We start from the raw sequence: 25,625 nt of genomic DNA on the forward strand, positions 1-25,625 counted from the left end.
TTCAAAATATCAATATATTGTTCGATTTCAGCTTTTTTTTATATAACTGGGTAAATCAATCATTTTCGTGATAAAAGCATTGCTTAATATTATTGTAAGCAATAGAAAGCTCATATTATTGATACAATGTCGAAACCACCGTCAAGAGGTGTCATGAAAATGATATTCAGTAATTTTCTAAATTCTTTAAAACCTCGCCAATGGAAGGGCAATTTCATGGGGGAAGACTATTTCGGTAACAAGTACTACGAGATACCGGCAAACCCAGCAATTGGTCAACGAAGAGTTCAACGATGGTTCGAACCAACTGAAAAGGAAGCATACGGTCAAGAAATTACAGCAGAATGGGAAGCATGGTTGCGCGGAAGAAGGTATGTAGGAAGTATTTGATTTTCTGTTTCCATTATTTCTGTTGTGATGTTCAAAATTTTACAGAAAGGAGCCTCCGACGCAAGAAGAATTGAAACGAAATTTGGCTATTATGAAGATGAAAGAACAAAACGCAGCAAAACTGGAGGCAAAATATGGCAAGAAAAAAGACGCTGACGAGTTAGAGAAGCGAACTACTGGCATGGGATCTTTCCCGGAGTATGAAGACTACGAAGTAATGCCCGGGAAAGGTAAAAGGGAAAAATAATGAATAGTAAACTTAATTTTGTGATAGTGTCAGTTTTTAAAATAATGAAGCTTTATTTTATCCGCTCGTGAAGAGAAGCGTGCCTGTATATATACAATTAATATTGTAGTCTATAATTAAATTATTAGCAAATTAATCCTTTTCACTGTTGAATTGTCATAACAAGAGTTTTCTTACGTTATATCTTGCGTGTGCTTTTGTCCATTATCATGTGTTCGCCATAAGTAATAGTGAATAATAAAATAGATCATACACTTTTATTCTTAATCCTGACTGGCGCTGGGGTAGTAGATTTTGAAAAAGTTTCTGATTTACTTTCAGAAACAAGAAACGCTTTGCATTTGGGGATTCAATATGGATCAGAGTGTGGTCACGCTCTTCGTCTGTTTCGTCAGCTTAACCAGACAGGTCGCCATGGTCAAAGAGCGCCTGGTCATAGGATTCTGCCTTGACCAGCCGGCCAGCAAAATAGCGACCGTGGAGTGCTTCGCAGGCTTTATCTGCTTCGGTGGCCTGTGAAAATTCGACAAAAATTTTGACAATTACGTCAGTGTTGTCGTCCTCGGCATAATCGCCTTCAGATTGGCGCTCCTTGTAGATAATAACCCGCTCCACAATTCCATATTTACCACACTCGTCCTGAATCTCTTCCTGCAGCGTTTCGTCTACGTCCTCGGGGCCAACCATATTACGCAGAATTACAACTTTGCTCTCACGCGGACGCATTAATCGCTGCATAACCAAATGACGTGCGCTTTGTCCCTTAATCGACATCGTTTCTTGTTGCTGCAGGGTCTGTGGCTCGCCCTCTTCTAGTAGTTTCTTTTGTAACTCCTCCTGCTGCTTTTCTTGAGCTTTCTTGAGCACTTCTTCAGCTGTAGCATTCGGATTGGCAGCAGCAGCTGCTGCTGCAACCGCAGCGGCCGCAGTTGCTGCAGCTACGGCAGCCGGATTAGCTCCACTCAATACTGATTGCAGTGGTACAGCTGTACTAGCCAGCACAGGATTGCCTAGTAATGAAGATGTCAAACTAGTTACATTTGTCACTGGTGGAACGAGCAATCCTGGTTGGGTGATAGCTGCTGCTTGACCGACCGCCGCTTGTGCTACTAAAGTGGCATTCGTGGCTGTGGTAATCGTTTGCGTGATTGGCATGGTTCCAAGCCCAACCTTCAAAGTTGGCGTTGCAGCCGACAGACCCAGCACGGCATTGGTTGCAACGGCGTCCATAGCTTGGATCTTAGCTGTTGCAGCAGCTGCAGCGACGGCCGCTGCCGTTGGCATCGCCGAATTAGCAGCTGGACCCATCAACGCATTCGGTGGTGTAATGGAACGACCAACTCTGAAATGTGGAGACGAATAATCATGGTATTAGTTGAGGGTATTGGCGGACTATTGCATAAACATACCTTAGCAACTGTCCACCTAAATCGAAAAGATTCATGCTAGCGATTGCTTCGATCGCCGACTGGTTTGTTTGGTATTCGATGAATGCATACCCTTTATGTGTGTGAGCGGCACTACCTTGAGACATCTTACAGATGACAATCGGTCCGAATGCTTCGAAGACACTCTTTATATCTTCTTCGGTTAAGTCTGGATGAATGGATGCAATGTAGATACGATTGTAGTTTTTAGCTTCTTCCTGGATTTCATCGATTACTTGTTGAGCCTGGGGCATGTTGCTAGGTCGCCCAACTTTGATGTTGCGTCCTCCCAGCATAGCACCGTTCATTTGTTCCAGTGCAAGTTGTGCTCCCTCGGGTATTTCATACTCAACGAAAGCGAACCCTTTGTGCTTCTGTGTGATGGGATCCCATGACATATTGATCGATTTAATGGGCCCGAACGGTAGGAACGCGGCGCGGATTGTATCTTCTTTCAACTCGAATGAAATACTGCCCACGTAAACTCTGTTGAAATACATAGTTAGTTAATTGGTGACTAATGTAGAATATTGAAAAATTAATTAAATATCCAGCATATAAACTCAGATCTTATCAGCTAAGGAAACGTCATTCAAAAACGGAATTCGTCTAGTAAATTCGAGACTAGGACTCAACGGTTTTGTCCTTCCAGATGGACATTTTACATCATCGTTTGAAGAAGTCAGTGTTATGAAAAATGTGAATATTATCGTAAATTACCTGCACATCAAGGCCAGTGCCTGCTGCCGCTGAACTTGGGTACGCTGACTGGCCAACTGTTGCTGCTGATGGGCCAGCGTTTGCTTCATCAGTACCATCTTAATGCTCTGTTCCATGGCGTACTTTTTGGCACGGGTTACCAATTCATGCTGTTCGGTGGTGAGCCGTGGTAAAGCACCGCCCAGGATGCCCAGCAAAGCCGACCGGGTCCCGGGTCCGAACGCTACATCGCCCGACTGGCGAAGATCATAAACCGGCTGGGTGATGTATTGTGGTATTTTTGTATCTAGGAAAAAACGATCCATGTTAAAAGGTACAGCAATTAAGATGTATATAGTTTTCATGGGCGATATAAATAAATATAGTTTACACTCTTTGCAAAGTACAGCTTAAGCCGTTCGCAGTGCTGTTATCATCTATTATGAGTAGGCTAGAAGAGAATTGTGAAAAATAAACGCAAATATAATTATGGTATGCCATTTTGTGATGTATGTTCAACAGGTTTAGGCGCTGATGTTCATACAAAGAAAAAATGAAGTTGAAAAGGTCATCATTTTGTACAAAACTAGTGCTGAAAGTATGTACCCTAGGGTCAAACTTTACGAATTCATCAAATTAGAAATCAGAATGCGTATGAAAATTTGATTTTCGATATTACTTATAGTTTGGATGAGTTTCGATATAGGAGAATCTTCAATTGACGCCTGAAATAAGTGGAAGATAATAAGCTTCAACAAATCTGTAATTTAAAATGTGACATGTCAGATTCTCAACACAGCAGTAGAAACAAAGTTTATATCCGGGTAAGCATGTTTACGGCCATATAGTCGTAAATTCGCTTTTCGCCTGAGACGTAAGGATAGACATTGCACTTAGGTGCAAATAAGTGATTTGTAAATAACAAATACTTTACGTCTGCTTTGCGGATTATGTCGATCCGCGAGGTGGCATTAGCAGTCCAACATAAGCTGCTAATGCACCGGATGAGCTGAATGCGAAACGCATAACAATCATGTGAAATTTCCCCAAAAAAATCATGTTGTTATCCCACATTCGAAAGAGCTTGAGCTGAAGACAATTTTTTTTAAATTTCAAGCCTTTAACTGCCATATTGGCGGTGCTAGAGTGGTTAAATAGATTTTTATTTTGTTTTTAAGGCAAGCGCTCCACCGAAAAATATGATAAAAATCAGGGTTATTTGGGTATTTTCGGGAAGGCTTAAAATTTTTCTTCCATTTTTTTGGAGATGTACTGCCGTTCTACGTATAATTGTCCCATATATTGTAACAGAGGTATTTTGGCCACTTCATATATCTTGGCCCTCCTAACAAACTTTATAGATTTAATCGATGTTAAGTAACCCATGTTGCATCAATTTGAAGCTAATCGCAGTGAATTGCGGAAATATTGCGATACTTTTGATGCAAGAGGTACTTTTAATGAAAGAAATACTATTTTCAAAAAAAATTGAAAAAAATTGTGAACTTCACGGCAATGCCTAAAATATCCCTGATTTTCAAAAATTAAATAAAATAAAAATCAATTGAATCATCCTATATTTGTCATTAACAGTTAAAGAGTTGATATTTTGAGAAAATTGTTTCCAGTCCAGGTAAAATCTCTTTTGAAGGCAAATTTCACACGCTTAACCGGCTATAGCCTTTATAATATATGCTATTCGAATTTCACAATATTATTATTTATCATTCTATGAAGAAGACCTGTAATGTTTGTATTATAATTGAATTCCATTACAATGTTTACAAAAGGTAACGAATGAGCCTTGATTTGTTTTATATAAATGAAAATAAAATTAGAAAAACGACACGAATACAGAGATAAATGCTACCTTTTTTTGACAAATAAGAATATTGCAAAGCTAGGATTTGAAGTTTGGTTATGACATTAGCAAAATTTTGAACTCAATTCTCGGTTGAATCATTCAATTTTGAAAACTTTTGCCATCGTATTACTTCAGTCTAATCTGTATTTTTTGCTATCTTTTACATTCCAAAAGTGTATTGGTATAGAAAAGTGTATATGTCATCGCTTTGAATTGATTGATATACCGAGAATACAAAGATATTTTTTCTTAGACTTTCGGTTACGTGTTTGATCAAAACTTTTGTTAGACATTTTCAACCGGAAAAATATGAATATGGTTTCATTTGATTTTTTACATGTTATACGCCGGTCGTCATAATCATTTTACTACAGTGTCATGGAAAATGCAATTATTCCATGTTCTAGGTAAGATTCGAGATAAATGTATTTCTATTAGGTTTGTTTACCTTTCATATAATAATTAATTTGTCTATGGCATCCAGTTATGTCTCTGAAATTACCCACCCGCCCATTTTAGTAATTTATCGCATTACTTTTCAAACTTACGGAAAACCAAGACCGATATCTTATCTATAATTTTCTTTGAAATCTTATGTTTTTCCTTTCTCATATGAGAAGGATATGCAATCACTGTGCAATTCGATTTTTGAACCGAAGTCCGGTTCAGGAATTACAGGATGGTATGAGCAAAATATTACTAAAAATATGCACTCAATTTTCTAAGAGATGATTGAACCGACATTTACAAAATTTAGAATCATATAAAAGGTTTTACCATAGAACGCTGTTGCATTTTATCTAGATCTGGTTGTGGAATTACAGGGTGACGAGTAAAAAACTCTTCTTCAAGAGAATTTTAGTATACATGATGACGTTAAACAAAATAAATTCCTTTGAACTAGCCATATAATTCTTATAAAGGGTGTTTTTTACACTGTCGCAACTTTTATTTTGAACAAAACGCTCAAATATATGGGTCCCGGCTCATTGCTCCATTCCTGGCAATGAAAGAGCCGATATTTTAGCCAAACGTGGTGCTATTGAGGGTGAAATTTATGAGCGACCGATTGCTTTCAACGAATTCTATAGCTCGTCTCGCCAAAGAACACTTGCCAGCTGGCAAGCATCTTGGGATAGAGATGATCTGGGTCGGTGGATGCACTCAATTATTCCGAAAATATCGACAAAGGCATGGTTCAGGGGACTGGATGTGAGTAGGGATTTCATTCGTGTGATGTCCAGACTCATGTCCAATCACTACACGTTAGATGCACATCTCCTTCGAATTGGGCTCTCCGAGACTAATCATTGTGCTTGCGGAGAAGGTTATCGGGATATTGATCATGTCGTTTGGACATGCGTGGAGTATCGTGATGTCAGATCTCAACTAATAAATTCTTTGCGTACCCAAGGTAGACTATCCAATATCCCAGTTCGAGACATTCTTGCTTGTCGTGACCTTTCATACATGAAATTTATTTATCATTTCGTAAAGAAAATTGGAGTTTCAATTTAATAAAGGCCCCTTTTAAGACTTAGTTCTGATCCCAGCTGCGTCCATGAGTTCAACCAATAGCTAAATTAGAATAAAAATTATGTAATGATACAAACAAACTCGAAACAGTTTATGAAATTATCAACAAAATGTCTGAAAATAACAGCTTATTTTATAATTTATAGAAGTTAATCGTTTGGTTCAAATAATATTTCCGAGTAGATTTCATAATTAATGACTAGTTACCTAAGATGATATTTAAGCTATAAGAGAATATGTTTTAATAAATTCAAAACGTTGTGACTATGTTAGAATTAAATTAGGATAAGAATATTATGTAAAAGTGATGCTACGGCGAAGAAAAACTTATGTAAACTGCCTTAAGAAATAAACGTGTTTATGGAAAAAAAAAAAAAAAACGCACAAATATATGAATTATGGTTTTATTCGAAACATCAATTCATGGCCAGCTCGGTTCTTCTGTGCGAAAGTATGGTTCAATTTTTGACCACTTTCTCGCACAAATCGGAAAGTATTTCACGGCAATTTTGTTCATTCACAAACCCATTGAGCCGTAGCTTTTTTTTAGTGGGCCGCCCATGAACATCATAAACATCACTCAATTTTCCATGCCCTTCACGAATTGAATTATTGTTTTCGAAATAAATTTCCACAATTTGGAAGCGTTGTTCTGGTGCAATCCAATCCATAATAAATTGGTATTGAATTTCATGTCGGAGTTGGTCTCAGTTGCTGCCCAAACGAACCTATTTCGGTTATACAGGTACCCTTTTTCCGGTTCCGGAGATAGTGGTCAAAAACTCCGAGACGGAACTGACTTCGTTCTTGTTTTTATTCTAGTGCTGAGAAGTGTTTTGAACATTTTCTTAGTAATAAACGAAACGAAACCAAATAATATTTTCAAATTCTGCGACTACAACAAAAACGTGACAAATGCTTCGTTCAACCTCCATTTCTGAAAATTACAAAAATTACGATTCTCGGGTGAGGTATAAAACAGAATCGATTGTGAAACAGATTGTTCCGAAACATCCTTTTCATACAAGTTCTTATTACTGCTTGTGAAATTCATTCAAGAATCTGAACATGTTTGATTTTGAGATTGCATTCTGAACTTCCTTACGTAATAGAAATTAAAGTTACACTTCCAATTTTCATCAGTATCTAACGAGAAACACAGATTGCGCAAGACTGACAAAAGGAATAGCAGGAATGAAGATTTGCGAAAAATTTCGATTCCGTAATTTTTTCTATTCGACTAAGCCACCCTGCATGTGAAACACACGTAGAATTAGCAGAATTGAACAGAAGAATCGAACATATTCAGCTGAGCTCGGACACCACTCAGTTCTTTTATTAGTCATACCCCTGTGGCATCCTCTCTGGTACTGATAGATACTTATATTGTAATTCTTTGGTTTGTCTTTTTCGCTGGCTTCGGAGTACATCAACGTCGATCGACAATTTGCGAAGTATACCATTATAAAACCACCTAGATTTCGAATCTGATAAAAAATTCTGCTAGAGAAATCTAGATATATCCGATGAAGAGCTGAAACGATACGTGCGATACGCGACCTTCGTCGTATCATCAAACATGCCCCACAACACATTTTATATAAGATAGGTGGATAGATGATTTCGGTTGGATTCAATGAAGAACTAGATAATTCGATCAACGATAGCTCCCACTGTGAAACCGAAAACTTTTGCCAACGTTGCGATCATATTACTCAGCCGAAAGTGTCCGGTGTACCGTCAGGAACAAAACATTCGTTAATTGTCGAAGCTAAAATTTAACAAAGATATTTGCTTTCCATCCATTGATCCATTGGGAATTATTCGAACAAGCTCAGTTACATATCCTTTTCGCATCTGTCACTGCATCTGGCAAAGCTCAACAGATCGAGGAACTTTCTTCTACGGTAAATCACTGCGTCTAAGAAGGTGTTAGAGATTTAGGCACAAAATACACCTACTGACCGGCGGGATTAAACAGAAAAGATGAACGCATCCTTGCCCTAGAAACATCTATACAAAATGATTATCAAATAAATTTGATAAAGCATGAAACTATTGTTGTCAAAGCTTACCGATCTCGAAGTAAGACTTACCCAGGGTGGCAAGTGAATTAGCTTATGTTCAGTTTTTTTAAATATTCCTCTCATTCAAGCTTTAAGTAGAAATCCCATATCCAAAAGAACATCGAGAGTTGAGAAATGAAGTATTTTTCGGGTATCTCCTTGGAACTACGTTTAAACATCTCATCCACAGTTTGTCCCAACGTTCTTCTTCTGAACTGGCAGTGCCACCCAGCCTAATGTATTCCATCTTTATTTTGTCTGTTATTTCACCAGTAACTTCGAGGATTAAAACAAGAAACATGTCTGGCCAACGTTGATGGAGGTGAAGCAATTTTCTCGAAAAATCAACACATTTTATTCAGACTTCATGGCTTTTTCAATAATGCTCTGTTCAAATTCGATTATTGTTGGTGTTTTGTAGGTTACCAGAAATATCATCAGACATTTTAAAACCTAATAATGAAAAATTGAATTTAAAGCTATCTAGAAAATTAGAAAGACGCTACTTGTTTGTATACACACTCAAAGAATTCGATTACTTTCATTTCTATTGAGAAGAATATAGAACTGTCATTCTTCAATAAAGAACTCCAGATCACTCACTCCTCGAGGAGAACTAGTTCTAGTGTATTCCAATACTATTTTTGCCTAGTATAGTCTAGAAAAAAAGTATAAGGTTAAACATGAATGAACTAAGGAACAACTCTCCTATCGTAATACCGATTCCTTCTAATAACATATACGATATTCTTTCCAAGTTGGATTGTAGCGAGACAGAACAATATCCCTTTTAGAATTCTTAACCCTTAATTGCATGTTTTTTTTTTCAAAAACAGCCGGAAATTTTTTTTCAATAGTTTAAGTGGTCCAGAATACGGGAAAAATACTACAAAAAATCCCGCGGCAAAACTACCCCTTCAGGGGTGAAAAAACAGTCTGTCCCATATATGGGACATAGTGCATTAAATTATGTGAAAATCACGAAAATCAAGTTTTTTTTATTAGTATGGTAAATTACAAAACTACCAAAAAATTTTAAAGTTATTTCAAGAGATCAGCTGTGTACGAAATTCTCGTTTTGTGCCCGGTAGATGCCGCTAACTTCTCTCGAAAAATATACATTACATTGTAGAATTTTTCGAAATGTGTGTTCCATATTTGGGACTCAATGCAATTAGGGGTTAGAATGTACGCTTGTCACTTTGGAAAAACAACAACAATCTATGCCTCTAGTGACTGGGATGAACTTAATTTGATTCTCCTATCATCGACAATCTTCGACTGCTTTTTCGTCGACATAAATATCCTCATCATAGCTGATAACTTTAAAAAAAATAAACATAGATTCACTGAACAAATCAAACCATCTTCTAAACCTTTCCACGGTTCTTACGAATTTTGAAAACTCAATTTCAGCTGTCGAAGAAGGAAATCAAATACTCCTTGCAAACGGTGGATAAGGTTCCAAGATTACAACATTATAAGTATTTTCACAATTTGACATTACTGAGACAAATTTTGATGAAATTAGGAGAATCATTGGCCGGCAGTTAAAAACATGAAAGCTTCTAAGAGCTCTGATTAAATTTATTAAACATGTTACTTTCAGAATTATGCATACTTGTTCAGAAATTTAATAGAAATCTAGTGTAAGCATATAAATTATCCTTATTTTCCATTATGGGCATTCATTGTGCTGTTATTGATGACAACTAAGAAAGCTTTTATTATTGATTTAAAATTACTGTCAAACCCATACAATAACCGTTGAACGAGACATGGGGTGTTGGCCTCATTTCCAATTGTTTATGCACCATTGAACCAGTGTGGCAAAATAACATGTTGCTAAACTTGTACTAAACTTCTCACTTTTGAAGAGTGCTACACCAGTGGTATCGATACAGAGAAAGTGTAGCACTGGTGTAGTGCAATTGGCAAAAACGAACGATTTGAGTGCAACCTTAGCTACACCGGTGTAGTGTAATTTGAAAACGAAAACGCCATAAGATTAGGGCTAGACATTTTTTAACCCGGATTTGCACAAAGATTCCCAACTTTCTCCAGTCACTTGCCACCCTGCTTACCTACAAGAAAAAGGAAAGTATCTATTCTCCGAACCTATCTTTGATTACTAACGTAACGTCTAATAACAAACGTCGACAGAAAATTCAGAACTATTCCACGACGGATCGACAGACAGATCTCAAAAGAAAGCAACCTACTGAACATGATTGAAATAAAAATGGTCGATCGAGATGTTTCGATTCGATCAACATGCAGCAGAATCGGGATGAAAACCACACAAAAATATTGTCCGGGATGTATTTTATTTGCTTCAATTTACGGATTTCTATCGCTACCTTAGGGTCCATGTGTTGGCTTGGAACTATAGTATCAAGTATTTTAGACAGAAATTGATAAACTGGATAATTAATCCGGTGTTGATTTCTGTTCATCGGGACGTTCCAATTATCATATTGTACGTTTCAGTAACTAGTGGATCTGTGTAGTAGCATATAAATTACCAGAATTTGTCATTTTTGTTCGTGTACATGTACACACGAAGCTTTAACACACAATGAACTAATAATTCCATGGTTGCACCGTTTGCTTGATACGAATCCATGACCTCGAACCCGTCCAAATCACCATTCTCAATCAGAGTTTAATAAATCGCCATCTTTTCGTAAAGTAGATGAGGCGCCAATATTTCCTCTTTTCCATATCTTTCATACTTTCATATGAACGATGGAGTTGGAAGCGGCGGTATTGGTGACCAAAGCTAATAAAAGTCATTTTCTTGACTAAAATTAGACGAAAATGACAAGAGATTACTGTCACTCTCAGCTTCGCTTGCAAACTATGAGAACGAAATAATAGCCAAGCGTTACAGATTTTCAATACATCGATGAACGAATGAGAATTGAAAATCTGCTGATGCTCCCTAAAGACGTTAATTTGGTTTCTTCTTGTCATAGAGGAAAGAGTAACGTTGGCAATTATACTCTCTCATTTTTTCGATGAGAAACGAAAATGCTTCGTCTCTCTTTGTTTGTCCTGGTGTCGGTCATTTACGAATGAGACATTGAAAATGAGACTGTTGGAATGGTTTCTTTCATTAAGAATGCGTAGCAATTTTAAGCTCTGTTAGTGGCTATTCAATTTGAGTTGGAATGGAATCCATCCCAATATGATTTTTTAAACCGAAAACATAACAATATAGTTGCATTGAAGACCAGTATCAAAATGTAACGCAACGAACTCTCTGGTCAAGCAACAAAGTGAATAAATAAACCTCGGATGCCCCGAGTTCCAACTATCCCACTTATTGTTATTGCAGCAAATAAAATTTCTTCCTCCAAGATGAGCTACAGGATAACCATTTCAAATTCCGGCGGAGTCCATCTCCTCGATGCCGATCAAGAGATGCCATTCCAGAGCTTTGCCGGTAACCGAGATTCATTGGAATGGATCCAGTAACTGAAAGGCGTCCCGCATTAATATCACGTTCGCTATCAAAAATAATTTTAATTAATTTCTTCGTGGTCACTAAAATTTAATTTCTTTGTGGTCAAACTTTCTAAATTTCTACTTGTATATTTGTCACAGTAATGTAAATTAAGATATTTTTAAAAATGCATGTACATATCTTCCTTACTAATTCCAGAAATTGACATAAAAAAATGTGGCAAATCTGAATCGACTTGCTCGGATTTGGATGAAACTTCGCACACGCCGTTTATAATCTATGAATAATGTGACCAAATCGGCACAAAAAAATTTTTTTTGTGGAACGAATGTATTTTCGGCAGGATGTTTCACTTAATTGTAATTTTGAAAGTTTCAATTGCATAAAAAGTGTTAAGCTGTAGGAAATGGATTGGGCTTTTAACTCTGAACTAGCTTTCAAGAATTATGTCGTTTTCGCTCGATGCCAAACCTAGCTCATTTTCCACTCTGACTGCTGTCAAACCGTTTATTTGAAGCTAGGTTCGAGACTAGTTTCAAAATTGTTGAACTGAAAATCGAGTCAGTTTCAAACCTGGTTTGTTCAAATCCCCGTTGCTAAGTTCAAAACCAATAACAGTTTCGTGAAAAGTGTTTGTTTGATGAAACTAGTTTAGTTAGTTTTCTCAAACGAAAGGAGGATGTTTAAAACAAAACTCACAATCATTGAATTCGTGCCCATTATTTCATACAATATAGAAGCAATAACGTTTTTGTGCTCAAAAACCTGATGATTCGGCAATCCATCATTGAATTGTGGTCACATTTAGCAAAATAACAGTAAAAATACTCAGTAATTCCATATTCTCGAGCACTTCTCAGGGAAAATATCGAACAATTATTTGCCGAGGTTTTGCATTAAAATTTGAGAGTGCACATAATTAAAAATTTCATTTAGAAAAAAGTACGGGTGTGTTATGTCAGAGACATAACTGGATGTCGTGAATACAAATAAAACTGACACGATTTCTTTATAATTTCGAATTCGAATTGATAGCTGATCGATTGTGTGAATTGTGAAACTTTTGACTTCGATTATTTCATTTCGGATTAGCATATTCCATTGGAAGACACTATCAAAATACTGTACAGGATTCATTTCTTTCTTTTAGAAGGACCAAATTGTGGAGTTCTCTACGATATTTAGCACAGTTCGGAACATTTTTCTCGAACGATATTCGCACAGCGAAAAGTGCACGTAGCAAATCAAATTGTTTTGGATTTTCACTAAACTAATTATTTTTCACCTTCGATTTGCAAAAAAGTAATCCTCATAGTTCTTTAGATAACATTTAGAGCCATTAGAACGGCTGATTTTATATAATGTTGTCCACTTTTCGTTTTCTTTCTCTCCAATGCAAACGACCAGAATCTGTTCCATGATGCAATCGCTCTTGTTTGAGTTGAAACTAGCTTTGCGTACAAACCGCAACACATCCGCTCGCAGTGCCAAATGATGCGAAACTGGTTTAATGCGTCTTCTCGCCTTGGCTACCGGAAGGCAAATGAGAAATACGACCTAAGCGTTTGAGGTTTTTAACCACGCAGAAAGTGCGCTCTCCGATGCCACTGTTTGAGTGTGTCTTCTCGGCCCGTCGTCTGCTTTCATCCAACGCACAAGAAATGATCGAATTTTCGACCACGGTTCCCCTTTCATAACGTTCAGTTGAAGATATGTGCCTGACTACCTCGAAATCGTCGTCCTTGCGCGAAAAACTCAAGCGAAAGCAAAGATTTTTCCGCCGTGTTTTCAAATTTTGAGAAAACTTAATTTTTGAGTTGTTTGTGGTTATCTCACACTGTTCAAACTATTATCCTAAATTCCTGATCATATTTTTGATGAAATAGTGAAAGAATGTTGCTGCCATTAATACAAGTCGAGATGATCACGATTAAGTTGTGCCCATTCTTCCATATGGATAACTTTGAAAAAGTGTCTCATAGTAAAGTAAGTCGTATTCACGACAAAATACATAATTTTGTACAATTGACAGTTTCGTAGTTACAACGATTCAAAGGAAGTGCACGTGCCAATATACATTCGCCCGTTATAAAAAAATCTGTCTTGAGTCGAATTGGTTTTTTCTTCGTTGCCAAATAAATGGTTTGCCATATCGAAAACGAATGCAAAGTTTCATACAAATCGGTTTATGAGAGTGTGATGATTTGTTACCCATTTCTGAAATTGTTATACTATTCAATATCTAATACACACAAAAAACATCAACCAGAAAGAAGGTTACTGGCCAACAAGATTTAAAATGTTTCAACTACGTCACTTAATCAACAGGTGCATCACCTGTTCCATAATCTACTATCCTATTCCAGTGCTTCGCATCAACCGTCATAACTGAAACCTTGTTGAACCACGGTTTGACATAACACTGTATCTATTAACACATCGTTGTTCGTTTACTGTACCAAGACAGGACTGGATGAAAACCGTTCAAAAAATCAATCTTATATCGGTTTAGTAGAAATATAGAGCTAACCTTTTCGATGTGTTCCCCTTTTCAGAATATGAGTTCATTTCGCACGCTTCGCAATTGTTGGAAACGCAACTTGGTACTGTAGCAGAGGTTAATATCGAGCATGAATAGTCTCGAAGTAGGGCAGAGGGATCTCAGTCAATGTTTCGTGTCTTTTGATTCGGGGATGGGAGGTTCAAGAGATAAAAAAAAGAACGAAAACAAAAATAGAAAAATTTGCGAGAGAAATAGAGATCCTGAAAATAAATAAAAACAAATAGAAAATAATATGTATTAATTGAGAACTTGTGATTCGCTTGATTTGTTTTAATTGCACTGCTATGAATGTTGATAGACAGACACAGAGACCTTGCTCTTAGTAGATCGAGCTGTGCCGGGCAATGGGATTCAGATTCGATCGATCAATCACTGTAGACGGAAACGAGAGAAACGGTAGGCTGCAGATATGGTTACGTGTGAGCATTCACAAATGCATTTTGGGCGGGATGGCGGGAATGATTATCAGATGTGTATGGTGAGAAAAAACAGTTAAAAACATGACACAGAGATGAAAAGAGAAATAGAAATACAGATAAAAAAAAATCGACGACTGATTGGCAACGGGCCGTCTCTTCCAGACTTGATGATTTCCAAATTTTCTTGGGGAAGAAGGTGATGATTTTTCTTGCTATTCATTTTCGTTAGTGTTATTACAGTGAGGCCTCGTGTGTTTGGACTTGGTTAAAACGCACTCTCTCAGGAATTCTCTGTTCTTCACGCGCGTTAGAATAAGAGTGGTACTGACAAGATTCACAGTTGGCTGAAAATATGAAAAACACAAAAGAAAGAAGTTGACACCAAGTAATTCTATCAAATCAGTTTTCGTTCGTGGGTTTCTATAATCTGCTAGTTGCAGTACTGATTCTTCCGAGGACACTTCAAGTTCGGTGAGTTGTTAACACACTTTACGAATCGTGATTTCAAAAATTGTTTAGGAAAAGGAAAAGAAAAGAAAAAAAAAAGAAAATTATTCGCCTTCGAACGGGATTCGTTCGTGTCCTGATCCTGGTTGATCTGAAACGATGGTTTGTTCTCCAAACAGCTTGGGTTTGATGCGGCCACGCTGTCAGTCGACGATTTGTGCAGTTTGTTTTACTTGTGAGCTATGATTTTGCTGATAGGCAGACATGGTGGCATGCTCGAAAGGAATCGTCATGTTATTTCAGAATGAGTCGCTTGAAAAAACGAATACAATAAAAGGGAGAACGTAATTATACTAGTTCGTTGGGTACCGCGAATATCGACCATTTTAACAGACAAACTATGTTTTATGTTTGAAACAAAAAAAAGATCAACACAAAAATCAATAGTAAATAAGCATTTGCACTTCACTCGAAGCAATGCTCTGCTGAGGAGAGTACGAAGGCTCCTCGTGCGAGAAAAGAGAATACAACCCACATATGCATCGGTCATCGATCAGCGTTTCAGAGTAAATGTACCAAAATGATGCTCTGAGACCCTGACTAGAACGTACCTTTTCGTTCAAAATCTGAAAGTACAAACATAAGAAAGAAAAGAAAGAGAAATACAGATCATCGATGTGAGCCAACCGGTGATTGTTTAAAAAAAAAACTTTTAGTAGAATAGTTTCGTAGGAAGAGTTATGCTGCTTATGATGACTAAAAATACCATTCATTTGTTACATTTTTTTATTTCGAATTTGTGTATAAATAAGCACTGCTTAAACCCGATTCAGAAATCATTTGTACTCGTGGAAATAGTTAATAGAACATTAGGATAATGGCAAACTAGCCCCATAGGGATCATTTATAAACCACGCAGACCAAAAGCTTGGCGCTTTTGAAACTTTTCCTGTTTTTTTCTAAGCCTTGTGTTGAGAAAAAAGAATTATTCAAGTAGCAATTGTAACTTCATTAAATTTTCATGTCACGCAATAACTAAATAATAACAAAATTATGCGGAAGGATAAGCATCTAATTATTTCAAAGTTATACAATATTGAATAAACTTTTCTAAGACTATAAGAGCTCCCAAAAACAAGAATAATTAATACTAATGATTGTGTATTTAGTTTATACGAGTAGTTTCGTGTTCAATTTGTACTGAACAAATACTAGTTGAACGAGTGGTACTGAAAATAACTTTCGAAGCAACAAACAAAGCTCGCAAAGTTTAATAAAACTATCTATTAATTAGTTTTAACTTTAATAGGACAATACGTTAAAATAAAAAAAAAAAAAAAAAAAAAAAAAATCATTCAGTAATAGCCGTTCAACCGAGAAGGTTGTGTATAGAAGCGTACAGTTTAATAACGCTGGTTAGTTCACACGCGTTAAATACGACAACGGTTGAACTACAGGTAGAGACCTGTTGGCAGCAGCCGTTAAAACGTAAAATCGTGCTGCATAAGAGAGCCCTAGTGCTGGGCCAAGCTGGTGAAGGAAACAACAAAGGGCGTTCCCCAAGCTCTACCCAGGCCACAATATACAGCCACAAGTGCTGAGCAGGAGAGTGCAAAGGCACATTGAAGAAGAAGAGTGCAAAGGCACACAGAAGCAGGAGAGTGCAAAAGCACACCGGTGCGAAGGCACTTCGGTGCAGAAGCATATCGGTGCGGAGCACAAGGAAGAAGGAGACAAGACAATTCGGTCTTTCCACTGCCATACAAAACGCAGGTATACACCGGTGACCTGCGCTGGTTGCAGCTGGCGAAGACAAAAGTAAATCGGAAATCGAGTGGTGCTGGATGTCAGGTAGCAGTAGCATCACATCCAACAATCAGCATCCAACAAGAACATCTAGAGCAACGAGGATCTACACGGCAGTGCAACGGAGATAGACAACAATTTCAAGGTAGAAGTTTTTTCTTTTCCTTTTGATTGAGTACTGTGTAGTGTTGGTTTCATTTTTTATTTTAAAGTTTGATTAAAAATTTTAATGTGATGGATGAATCCATGGACGTAAATCCTAGCATGAATCCTATACCCCCACGAACGAAAAAATATCAGGAGAGCTCTTCTGGGCCTTGGATAGTCTTTTTTAGACGTATATCAAAGCCATTAAACATTTACCAAATTTCTAAAGGTTTGACATCACGATACTCTTCAATCAAAGAGATCATAAGAGTAAATAACGATAAAATTCGTGTTGTGGTAAATAATTTGAAACACGCGAATGATATTGTCTCTTCGGAACATTTCATTAAAGAGTATAAAGTTTACATACCCTCCAAAGATGTCGAAATTGACGGTGTTGTTACCGAAGCGAGTCTTTCGGTAGATGATTTACTCAAGCATGGTGTTGGTCGTTTCAAGAACTCTATGCTTGAGGGTGTGAAAATACTGGAGTGCAAACAACTGTACTCAGTAGTTCATGAAGAGGAAAAAAAAGTTTATCGCCCATCAGACTCGTTTCGAGTGACATTTGCCGGGTCTGCGTTGCCGTCCCATGTCTATGTCGATAAAATTCGCCTCCCTGTTCGGCTTTTTGTTCCAAATGTAATGAATTGTACGAACTGCAAAAAATTCGGACACACAGCTACTTACTGTAGCAATAAACCAAAATGTATTAAGTGTGAAGGACCTCATAAAGATAATGATTGCAACAAGGAAATTGAAAAATGTATTTATTGTGGGGAAAGTCCTCATGAGGATATTTCAGTATGCACTGCATTTAAAGTGCACAAAGACAAAATTAAGCTTTCTTTAAAAGCACGGTCTAAGCGCACATATGCAGAAATGCTTAAAACGGTCATTGATGTCCCCCCTTTGGAAACCGAAAACGGGTTTTCAAATCTAGAGGAAACAGAGGACTCTGACTCTGACGAAAATAGTGAAGGTAATTCGTTTATCACTACCCAAGGGTCAGTTAAGAGAAAGAAGTCTTCTTCCAAATTACCAAAAAAGACACCTAAAGTTTCATCTTCAAAAAAAGATCCCCGTGTTAAACAAAAAAAGTCAAAACCAAAGACTGTGCCTCCTGGTTTGTCAAATTCACAAACCAATCCAGGATCTAGCACAGAAAAAGGTAATAATCCTGTGGGCTCCATTTCACAGCCACCAACAGGATTACTGAAGTTTTCGGAAATTGTTGAATGGATTTTCTCAGCATTCAATATATCTGAACCCTTAAAGACCCTCATAATGGCATTCCTTCCAATAGCTAGAAATTTTTTGAAGCAGTTATCAGCTCAATGGCCAATTGTCTCAGGTTTTGTATCTTTTGATGGATAATTTATCACCCGCCGCAAATGATACAATCACTGTCCTGCAGTGGAATTGTCGAAGCATCATGCCAAAACTTGATTCATTTAAAATTTTATTGCATAGTCAAAAATGTGATGTATTTGCTTTATGCGAAACATGGCTTACTTCAAACATAGCTTTAAATTTTAATGATTTTAACATTATACGTCTCGATAGAGACTCTCCGTATGGTGGAGTGCTTTTAGGAATAAAGAAATGTTATTCGTTTTATAGATTAAACATTCCTTCGACTTCTAGTATAGAAGTTGTTGCTTGTCAAATGAACATTAAAGGAAAGGACATTTGCATTGCTTCGGTATATATTCCTCCAAGAGCTCAAGTTGGACAACGACAGCTTAATGAAATTGTCGAAGCCCTTCCTGCTCCACGTTTGATTTTAGGAGATTTCAATTCGCACGGAATTATGTGGGGTTCCGTTTACAATGATAGCAGATCATCTCTAATATATAATATTTGCGACAATTTCAACATGACAGTATTGAATATGGGTAGCATGACACGGATCCCAAGACCTCCGGCACGTCCAAGTGCATTAGATTTATCTCTTTGTTCGACTTCAATTCGACTAGATTGCACCTGGAAAGTATTTCCTGATTTACATGGTAGCGATCATTTACCAATCATCATCTCAATTAGCAGTAACAAAGGCATTGCTAATTCAGTTAATATTCCATATGATTTGACAAAAAATATTGACTGGATTAAATACCAAAGTAATATTTCAAGTGTCTTAACTTCAATGGAAGAGCTCCCCCCACTTGAAGAATATGACTTCCTCGTTTGTTCGATTCTGGAGGCCGCAGAACAAGCCCAAACCAAACGATTTCTTGGTCCATCGTCTAACAGAAGGCCTCCAAACCCTTGGTGGGACAAAGAGTGTTCAGATGCCAAGCACGCGAAACAAAATGCTTTCAAGACGTTTTTAAAACGAGGAGGAGGAACTCCTCAGAATTTTGAAAATTTCTTGACTTTAGAAACCAAGTACAAGAGCATACTTCGGGCCAAGAAATGTAGCTATTGGAGACATTTTGTCGAAGGTTTGTCAAGAGAAACCTCAATGAGCACTCTTTGGAATACGGCCAGACGAATGAGGAATCGTAACGTGGGCAATGAGAGTGATGAATACTCGAACCGATGGATATTTGACTTTGCTAGGAAAGTTTGCCCAGATTCTGTTCCTACGCAAAGCATTATACGGGAATCTCCTCCAAATAATGGTTTTATTAATAACCCATTTTCAATGATAGAATTTTCTATAGCACTCTTGTCTTGTAACAATAACGCCCCTGGGTTGGACAGAATTAAATTCAACTTGGTGAAAAATCTGCCCGACCTCGCAAAAAGACGTTTGTTGGAATTGTTCAACAAGTTTCTTGAGCAAAATATTGTTCCGCCTGACTGGAGACAAGTGAAAGTTATCGCCATTCAAAAGCCGGGGAAACCAGCTTCCAATCACAACTCATATAGACCCATTGCGATGTTGTCCTGCATCAGAAAATTGTTCGAAAAAATTATTCTACGACGTCTCGACACTTGGGTCGAGACGAACGGTTTGTTGTCAGATACTCAGTTTGGCTTCCGTAGAAATAAAGGGACGAATGATTGCCTTGCATTACTTTCGTCTGACATCCAAATTGCCTTCGCTCAAAAGCAACAAATGGCATCTGTATTTTTAGACATTAAAGGAGCATTTGATTCAGTTTCCATTGATGTTCTTTCAGACAAGCTCCACCAACGTGGACTTCCAGCGGTTATAAATAATTATTTGCACAACCTTTTGTCAGAGAAGTGCATGTATTTTTCACATGGCGATTTGGCAACATTCAGAATTAGCTACATGGGTCTCCCGCAAGGCTCATGCCTCAGTCCGCTCCTCTATAATTTTTACGTGAATGACATTGACAGCTGTCTAGTAACCCCATGTACACTAAGGCAATTGGCAGATGATGGCGTGGTTTCAGTTACTGGGCCCAAAGCTATTGATCTGCATAAACCATTGCAAGATACCTTAGATAACTTGTCCGTTTGGGCTGTTCATCTTGGTATCGAATTCTCTGCGGAGAAAACAGAGTTAGTCGTCTTCTCAAGAAAGCATGATCCCGCGCAGCTTCAGCTCCATATGATGGGAAGAATGATCCAACAGGTTTTAACTTTTAAATACCTCGGGGTGTGGTTCGATTCCAAATGCACGTGGGGAGGACACATTAGGTATCTGATAACGAAATGCCAACAAAGAGTAAATTTTCTTCGAACAATAACAGGATCTTGGTGGGGTTCTCATCCGCAAGATCTAATAAAATTGTATCAAACAACGATACTTTCAGTGATGGAATATGGATGCGTTTGTTTTCGTTCCGCTGCAAACTCTCATTTTATCAAACTTGAGCGAATTCAGTACCGTTGTTTGCGAATTGCCTTAGGCTGCATGCACTCGACACATACAATGAGTCTTGAAGTTCTGGCGGGAGTTCTTCCATTAAAAGATCGATTTTGGGAGCTTTCATCACGCCTGCTAATAAGATGTGAGGTGCTGAATCCCATGGTAATTAATAATTTCGAACGACTAGTCGAGCTTCGATCTCAAACAAAATTTATGACAGTATATTTTAACCATATGTCACAGGAAATCAACCCTTCAAGATATATTCCTATCCGTGTCAGCATCCTAAGTGCCCCTGACTCAACTTTATTTTTCGATACATCCATGCAGCGTGAAGTGCGTGGAATCCCGGATCATCTACGCTCGACGGAAATCCCAAAAATATTTTTAAGTAAGTTCAGGCATATTGACTCTGAGAAAATGTTTTACACGGACGGATCGCGAATTGAAGAAGCGACAGGGTTTGGTATGTTCAACAATAATGTTTCGGCCTCATTTAGGCTTCAAGAACCTGCATCTGTTTATATAGCAGAGCTAGCAGCAGTTCATTATAGTTTGAGTGTAATCGTCACATTATCTCCAAACCATTATTTCCTCTTCACAGATAGTCTGAGTGCAATTGAAGCCATTCGCTCAATCGCTGCTGGCAAAAATGAACCGTTTTTCTTGGGTAAAATAAAACAGTGTCTGAACGACATATTGAATAATAATTATCTAATCACTATAGTCTGGGTCCCGGCTCATTGCTCCATTCCAGGCAATGAAAGAGCCGATAATTTAGCCAAACGTGGTGCTATTGAGGGTGAAATTTATGAGCGACCGATTGCTTTCAACGAATTCTATAGTTCGTCTCGCCAAAGAACACTTGCCAGCTGGCAAGCATCTTGGGATAGAGATGATCTGGGTCGGTGGATGCACTCAATTATTCCGAAAATATCGACAAAGGCATGGTTCAGGGGACTGGATGTGAGTAGGGATTTCATTCGTGTGATGTCCAGACTCATGTCCAATCACTACACGTTAGATGCACATCTCCTTCGAATTGGGCTCTCCGAGACTAATCATTGTGCTTGCGGAGAAGGTTATCGGGATATTGATCATGTCGTTTGGACATGCGTGGAGTATCGTGATGTCAGATCTCAACTAATAAATTCTTTGCGTACCCAAGGTAAACTATCCAATATCCCAGTTCGAGACATTCTTGCTTGTCGTGACCTTTCATACATGAAACTTATTTATCATTTCATAAAGAAAATTGGAGTTTCAATTTAATAAAGGCCCCTTTTAAGACTTAGTTCTGATCCCAGCTGCGTCCATGAGTTCAACCAATAGCTAAATTAGAATAAAAATTATGTAATGATACAAACAAACTCGAAACAGTTTATGAAATTATCAACAAAATGTCTGAAAATAACAGCTTATTTTATAATTTATAGAAGTTAATCGTTTGGTTCAAATAATATTTCCGAGTAGATTTCATAATTAATGACGAGTTACCTAAGATGATATTTAAGCTATAAGAGAATATGTTTTAATAAATTCAAAACGTTGTGACTATGTTAGAATTAAATTAGGATAAGAATGTTATGTAAAAGTGATGCTACGGCGAAGAAAAACTTATGTAAACTGCCTTAAGAAATAAACGTATTTATGGAATACGTTAAAATAATAATGAAATAAATTTTTCGATTTAAATTGATCGCAATCCTGAATTATCACCCTCATTCTTGTTTACGGCCGTATATCAAATTTGTATTCCCGTTTACGTTCGAATCAATCACTTTTTCAAACATCGTACATGCATAAAAACAACGCCCATCCAACTTTAAACTATTAGTTCTGTAACAGATTTGAGTTGTAATTGAAAATCTTTGATATCATTTGTTATTTGACTTGTTTTTTCACTGATTTTGTATCATCATGCTTGATTACGGCCGTATCGACCATACGACGAACACATGCTTTCGAACGAATGCGAACAAGCCATTCTTGTTTTCACAGGAACGTGTACGTGTACGAGACTCCTGTGCAAAAGAAGGATCGGCAGCACAGGTAGTTTTTTTAGGAAGATTCCAAGCATCAAGGAAGTGACGAATGCTACATAAGAAATAAATATCGTACTCAGGAGTCAGGACCAATTTCATTCATGTCGGTAAATGAAATTTTCAAATTAAACTTCATGCAAAGTAAAAAATTTTTTTAAAATAGCAGTCCGTTCAGTAGTATGCGAAAAATATGTTGCATTTTTCTTGCAATTTTATCATGTTTTCGATAGTCTCCATATTTATTACATTGGTAAAATCATGCATTTAATATAAAATAAAGTATGTTTACCCATGGCGTATTTTCCATAAAGTACCTAATAGATGTAAAATTTGATGCGTTGAAACTTGGAACCGAGCATATATTCAAAGGCTCGCAATAGAAAAAGAGCATTTAACTGTACTGCTATGCTTTCTAAATGTTGATTCGCAACATTAAACTGACGAATCGAAACCACGGCATTTCGTCTATTCGTCCGTAAACGAGAATAGGACCTTTCGTTCGTACGAATGATATACGAATACACGTATCTTTTGAAGCTAAACTGGCATACATTCTAGTGTTTCGTATAAGGTTAATCACAAGAATTGAACTGATTTCATCAAGGCTTAGCATTTATTGGAAGAAGTTTACTGATATTTGAATATTTTGTGGCAAACGAGTCGCGTTCGAATTCATTCGAGTGAAAACGAGAATGGCTTATTCGTATTCGTTCGAAAGTATCCGTTAGTCGTATGGTCGATACGGACGTAAACAAGAATGAGGGTGTATATATTTTCTCATCAATTTTGAAAACTAATGCAAACCTAAGTAGGCCCAGAACAAAGATATCATATTATCAAGGTATCCAGCATCTCACATTTTACAAACAAATCAATCCACATCCGAGTTCGACTTCAATCTTTCACGGAATAAAACAAGGGCCAACTGGAACCCAGTGAATGACCATAATTAGGTTAAAACCGGGTATAAATAAACGAAAAAAGGGCCAACTTCTCACTTAGTATTAAAATTGAACATGAGGACCATACTTTTTTTGCGAGCATGGCGCCCTCAGGCGAGGCCGCATCGAATGTCATACATACTAGTTGGTGAGAGTAATATGAAATTCGTGAGCGCTAAAATAGCAGCACTGTGCTCCCATATGTTCAATGTGATGTGAAGACTGATTTCTCTCTAAGTTGACAGGGTCTGCTCAGGACAAACCTCCCTCCCCATTGAGTCTACGTGGTTTTTGAACGACCCCTTGGATTCTAACGATACTAATCATGTTAGAAGATTAATTTGTACCATTTGAAAATTGGTATTTGATTTTCAAGTTCTCTAGTATACAATGTTTTAGGTGAAACGTGAATATACAATACAATTCGACAGTGCTGTGAATGGGTACGGTTAGTCATATCAAAACGCAGACTCTTTGATTTTATCGTAAACTATCTACCGATGTCCTGTTTGTGTCAGGGATATACAAAACAGAAAAAAATAGATGAGAGAAAGTCACCTCTGTGTGTTCGTGAGTTTTATCACATTCTTATGTACGGTGCACGGGCGCACTCGAGGAGCACGCTTTTATATTCAATTTGTTTTTTCACACTTTTACTCTGGTTGCAGTGGCAGCGGTAGTAGTAGCTTAGAAGAAATTATCTGTTCGGTGTCGGAGTCTGCAAGATCTAAGCAGAAAAGCAGAAAACCGCCAAACATTAGTGGAAAATGATGTCACAAAAACGATGAAATATAAAAGAATAACAAAATAAAGAGAAACGAACATCTCCAGCTCGCTGTGGATGATAAAAAGAGGTATGTATAGATAGATAACGTGACACGCCTGTCCCTGGTAGTTTGGACCTATAAAACAAACGAGAGCAAACAGCATTTGGTACACAACATTTAATGCAACCCCAAAAATGCAATGCAGATCAAATCACCTGACAAATCAAACAAAACCTTGTGCAGACACACTTTACGATGTTGATGTGAAACTATTGATTCTAGAACAATTCTACTGGGTTCAGATAGTGTGCTGCACACGGGTAGTCTGTTATCGTTGGAATACAGATTAAACTTCGCAACTTACCACGATCTCGATCGCGATCGCGACGGTCACGACCACGATCTCTGTCTCGGCTGCGATCACGGCTCTCACGCTCACGGTCTTTGCCGCGGCTTTCACGGTTGTCCCGGTCGCGATCTTTGTCACGTTTAGATGACGTCTTCGATGGAGATGGTTCTTCCGAACCGTCTTTACGGTAATCATCCCGACCGGGAGAAGACTCGTTAATGTTACTGTTGCTGCTACCACCACTATTAGTATAATCGTTGTTACCACCCTGCGAAAATAATAACGAAACGTAAAAAATGTTGCCAAAGATGAACTGCGGTCTCAGCCACATGTCAACAAATAAAATTGTCGGCCTAACAGGCTGTAAACAAATCTACATTACGACGAATAAGAGTACCAGGACGAAGAAAACCTTCCGCCATGTTTGATTTCTAGAGGTGCTACGCATTGGGCTAATTTTAAAAACTAACTTATTTCGCTACCAAACACATATTCGTTCAATTTAAAACATCACTTACCATCACGACAGCTCCGTTCATAGTACAATGCAGATTTTTTCTAGTTTTTCTGTTCTTTTGAGCTAAAATTTACGATTTTTTACCACCATACGGAACGCTAACGATTTTAGTAAAAATTTTCACTGCAAATGACAG

The 25,625-nt window shown here is 37.6% G+C and overlaps 2 protein-coding genes across 3 annotated transcripts; one reads left to right on the top strand and one right to left on the bottom strand.

Moving 5' to 3' along the window:
• LOC131438968 (NADH dehydrogenase [ubiquinone] 1 alpha subcomplex assembly factor 2) lies at window positions 1-734 on the top strand. Its single transcript, XM_058609406.1, has 2 exons — window positions 1-371; window positions 436-734. Exons 1-2 carry the CDS (start codon window positions 127-129, stop codon window positions 635-637), a joined length of 447 nt encoding a protein of 148 aa, XP_058465389.1. The 5' UTR covers window positions 1-126; the 3' UTR covers window positions 638-734.
• LOC131438966 (poly(U)-binding-splicing factor half pint) lies at window positions 650-25,625 on the bottom strand. Of its 2 annotated transcripts, XR_009231030.1 has the most exons (6): window positions 25,491-25,625; window positions 24,988-25,240; window positions 2,785-3,070; window positions 2,047-2,550; window positions 815-1,979; window positions 650-747 (listed from the first exon to the last, which is right to left on the bottom strand). XR_009231030.1 is itself a non-coding variant. In XM_058609405.1 (5 exons), exons 1-5 carry the CDS (start codon window positions 25,509-25,511, stop codon window positions 1,034-1,036), a joined length of 2,010 nt encoding a protein of 669 aa, XP_058465388.1. In that variant the 5' UTR covers window positions 25,512-25,625; the 3' UTR covers window positions 650-1,033. The 2 variants fall into 2 exon arrangements, 1 of the variants encoding a protein (XP_058465388.1); XM_058609405.1 differs by having other exon boundaries at window positions 650-1,979.

The sequence above is a fragment of the Malaya genurostris genome, chromosome 3 (assembly GCF_030247185.1).
Source record: "Malaya genurostris strain Urasoe2022 chromosome 3, Malgen_1.1, whole genome shotgun sequence".
NCBI lineage: Eukaryota > Metazoa > Arthropoda > Insecta > Diptera > Culicidae > Malaya > Malaya genurostris.

Bases quoted from the DNA above. Each gene is read 5' to 3' on its own strand.
- LOC131438968 (XM_058609406.1), top strand. From the start codon at position 127: ATGTCGAAACCACCGTCAAGAGGTGTCATGAAAATGATATTCAGTAAT. The intron at 372-435 runs GTATGTAGGAAG...AAAATTTTACAG, and splicing joins GCATGGTTGCGCGGAAGAAG to AAAGGAGCCTCCGACGCAAG.
- LOC131438966 (XM_058609405.1), bottom strand. From the start codon at position 25,511: ATGAACGGAGCTGTCGTGATG. The intron at 25,241-25,490 runs GTAAGTGATGTT...TTATTTTCGCAG, and splicing joins TGAACGGAGCTGTCGTGATG to GGTGGTAACAACGATTATAC. The intron at 1,980-2,046 runs GTATGTTTATGC...TCCACATTTCAG, and splicing joins TTAGGTGGACAGTTGCTAAG to AGTTGGTCGTTCCATTACAC.